This window comes from Gastrolobium bilobum, unplaced genomic scaffold (assembly GCF_033153095.1).
Source record: "Gastrolobium bilobum isolate Gb01-03AN ecotype WA unplaced genomic scaffold, APGP_CSIRO_Gbil_v1 utg29299, whole genome shotgun sequence".
NCBI lineage: Eukaryota > Viridiplantae > Streptophyta > Magnoliopsida > Fabales > Fabaceae > Gastrolobium > Gastrolobium bilobum.
This window is the reverse complement of record NW_026897764.1, coordinates 309,225-313,148: the sequence shown is the minus strand read 5'-3', so window position 1 is coordinate 313,148 and position 3,924 is coordinate 309,225. Positions and strand designations below refer to the sequence as shown.

General features: G+C 36.3%; 1 protein-coding gene across 1 annotated transcript; it reads right to left on the bottom strand.

Annotated features, from left to right (window-relative positions):
- Positions 1-221: 221 nt before the first annotated feature.
- Positions 222-2,266, bottom strand: LOC133310003 (uncharacterized). Its single transcript, XM_061510884.1, has 2 exons — positions 1,679-2,266; positions 222-650 (listed from the first exon to the last, which is right to left on the bottom strand). The coding sequence occupies exons 1-2, from the start codon at positions 2,264-2,266 to the stop codon at positions 222-224; spliced, it is 1,017 nt and encodes a 338-aa protein (XP_061366868.1).
- Positions 2,267-3,924: the final 1,658 nt, after the last annotated feature.

Sequence of the window (3,924 nt, the reverse complement as noted above, 5' to 3'; positions counted from 1 at the left end):
TTCTTAAATTTAATATCAAAGGAAGTTTGCCACATCTCTACAATAAAGATTAAGCTTACACAATTTCCTAATAATATCAATCCTACCATCACAATGTTATATCCCTAATAATATTATCCTAAAGCCACTTAATGATATTATTTGGCAAGTGATAAAGGGGTACAATCCGTTAACAAAAAAGAAAAAGAAAAAAGGGATACAATCCATAATCGGTGAACTAATCAATCCCATTTGAATGGTTGTAAAACCCATAATGGAGGTGGCATACGCTTGAAGGAAGGATTGTAAGGGTAATATTTAGCAAAGCTTCGATCCTTTACATTATAGATTCCATTATCAAATGGGCCAAAAGGGTAAGGGTCGTTGTCATAAAAATCATCGGAATAGTAAATAGAATCCTTTCGCAGACAATGGGAGAAATACGAAGCCGACACAGAAATTGAATCACTGTCACCCAGGAACAGAACATTGTCTCCCAAACTGTTGAGTTTTGACATTTGCAAAAGCTTCCCACTTTGGACATCGAGTTCCAACTTATACACTTCGAAACTCTCAGTACCGGTGCTATATGAGGAGCTATCTGGGTGGTGATAACCCAAAAATCTTCTAACCATCAACAAGTTTCCTTCCAATGATTTCACAAGATAGGCCTGTCCGAATAAGTTTGATCACATCCTCCTTGTAAAACAATATTTGGAATTATCGTCTCACTACCATAAGGGTCATTTGAATAACAAAGATTGAAGGACACAATAATATTCCATCTATCCACAGCATATACCAAACCTTTTGTAACATCCTAAGAGCTGGCAAGGGTAGGGAGTGATCGCCGGTGCGAAAGGGAACAGACAATGAGCGGCTCATGCCAAATCTTGCAGCTTGGGGGTTCATGAATGAATCGAATCAACACCCGAAAGAGAGAGATTCCAGAGACTGTGCTGGTATGAAACGATACAGTTAGGAATGACTTATAAAAATTAATTGGTACTACCTATACTAACAAGATGCATCTACTTTTCGGTAGCCCGGATCGGAAGAACTCCACAGTTAAGCGTGCTTGACTTGGAGCAATTCTGGGATGGGTGACCTCCTGGGAAGTTTTCTCGGAAAGTGTGCGAGTGAGGACAAAACACACTGAAAAGTCTCGTGTTAGTGTGTGGGGACAGTCATTGATTCTTGCAAGTGGCCGGGCGTTACAAGTGGTATCAGAGCAGGGCCTCTCTTCCAGTACGGTGTGGTTCGAGGACGAATCAGGCTGAAACTGGTGGGCATGTAACATCCCAAGAGCTGGCAAGGGCAGGGAGTGATCGCCGATGCGAAAGGACACGGACAATGAGCGGCTCATGCCAAATCTTGCAGCTTGGGGGTTCATGAATGAATCGAATCAACACCCGAAAGAGAGGGATTCCAGAGACTGTGCTGGTATGAGACGGTACAGTTAGGAATGACTTATAAGAATTAATTGGTACTACCTATACTAACAAGATGCATCTACTTTTCGGTAGCCCGGATCGAAAGAACTCCACAGTTAAGCGTGCTTGACTTGGAGCAATTCTGGGATGGGTGACCTCTTGGGAAGTTTTCTCGAAAAGTGTGCGAGTGAGGACAAAGCACACTGAAAAGTCTCGTGTTAGTGTGTGAGGACAGTCATTAATTCTTGCAAGTGGTCGGGCGTTACCCCTTTATAGAATGTAATATCAGTGAAACATAAAAAATCTTCGTCAATATAAGTCCAAAACTTTTGGCCTGCTTTTATGAAAGCAAGATTGCAAGCTTGGGTATAAACTGCTGCAACCACATAATCATCTGGGTTGCTTGTGGGATCAACTGACAAAGTAACCTTATGCATATTTTGTTCAAAGAGATACTTATGTGACAATCCAGGATTCAGGGGTGGCAGAGGAATGGGAGCAACATTCTTAAAAGGATTCATTAATGTTATAACATAACAAGAATCTACAGTTGCTAACCAACCGTGGCTTGAACCACAACACCTCTTGCTGTAAGGCACTGGCAATTGAAAGTGGTAAACTTTCTTAGCGGCAATGCCATATAAACTTCTCTTCTTTCTGCTCTTTCTTTCTGTGGGGATCATTAGCATGGGCAGTACTTTACTCTTGAATTCGTTGTTCTGATGGTTTAGCTTTGCAATTGAGTGCCAATTCTTGCACACGGCACTGAACCAAATGTGATCTAATCGTTCTACCAACTTGTCAAGAATCAAACTGAGATGAAGTGCGGGCAAATATGCCCAATCTGGATCCATTGCTGTGAAAGAAGAAAACAAGTTAAGAGAAGAAAACAAGTTACAGGAAGATAATAAAAGTACTACTTCTACAACTAACTTTTATAGAGTAATATGTGCAAATAAACATGAAGGGAAAGTTAAGAAGATAATAAAATAAAAATTATAAAACAATTAAAATTGTGGTTTGTTCATGCAAAAAGGATGGGAGCAATAATTAGTACATGGACTAGAAGAAATGGTATACATAACCTAAAAGCATGTAATTTTAGGAGTCAATACACTATACAATGGTGAATAGATACAATTCAGAGTAAATACTTTTTTTTGTCCTCTGCAAATTTCACGATGCCCGCTTTAGTCCCTAGCAAATAAAAAATCTATTTATGATCCCTAAGAAATTCAAAATAGATCTATTTAATTGAAATCGTGGTCTCTCACAAATTCAAAACAGACTCAAATTAGTTCCTCAAAAGGACTAAAATGTGTCCACTTTGATTTGTTAGGGAGCACGAATAGCCTTTTTATTTGCTAGGGACTAAAACGGGCATCATAAAATTTACTAAGGACCGAAAATGGTATTTACTCTACAATTTAACAAAACATATATGCATTCCTTTCCTTAGAATGAAATTTGCATCAACATAATCCAATTTATTATTATTATAATTAAAATAGTCTAAATTTTGAAATTACAAATGATTATTGACAACGTCTCGTAATTTTATATTGTTTCAAAGCAATTCATTTACTGTTCTATTTTCATCTAAACCGTTCATATTTCAAATAAAAGAAAATATATTTCATCTATACTGTTTTATTATTGAATGTAGAGAAAAACCATAATTCTACTTTAAATTTGTAATTTTTTTATGAGAGATTTTCTTTTTCAACATTCTAAAACTATTTTTTATTTACAAATAAGGTTTGTATTAACAAGTATAGATGTAGAACGGTAACATCAATGGCTTTTTAAATAAATTAATGAGATTCACTTTGTTTATTTCTTAATTTTTTTTTACTAAAAACATGAAAAGCAAAATTCACTTTCAGTTGTATGCCAATCTCCACTAATGTTATGAGTTATTAGTTGCTGCAACAAGTTTAGTCAGATTATAGGATTGAAGTGCTGATAGAGTGAAATCATGTTTGGTCCGTTTCTATAATTGGTCATCTCTCGCATTTGTGTCTTAATACTGCTATGGTTACCTTTGTAGAGTACATACTTCTGTTTACTATTTTTTTTATTTATCAATTCTCATTTTTTTTTTTCTTTGTTAAAAGGAACCACAAACATTTGATATAAAAATAAGAAACGATAAAAATACATTGTTGTAGTCTTTCAAAAAATCATATAATACATTTTTACAAATTATCCCTGCAGGAATGATATCCCTTCACTCATCATATATTACTAGTGACTGTGTATATTTGCACGCGAGTTCTTGGTTTAAAATCCTTATCCACTTGAGAACCGAACATTTATACTTACTACTGTTTATGGGCTTTTTGACCCTTATGCCCCTTAATTAATAATTAATTACCAAATTGCCCCTCATTCAAAACTATTTCGAAAATTTACCCTCCCCAACAAACATAACACCAATCTGCCCCTGTTTGACCGTTGACCACGAAGCCTACCCGGGTACACCATTACCTACCCGGGTAAATTTTGAAAC

What these genes read in the sequence shown, in the direction of transcription:
- LOC133310003 (XM_061510884.1), bottom strand. Translation starts at nt 2,266, where the DNA reads ATGGATCCAGATTGGGCATATTTGCCCGCACTTCATCTCAGTTTGATT. An exon ending in ATATTACATTCTATAAAGGG is followed by an intron (nt 651 to 1,678) that starts GTAACGCCCGAC and finishes TTATTCGGACAG; the next exon opens with GCCTATCTTGTGAAATCATT.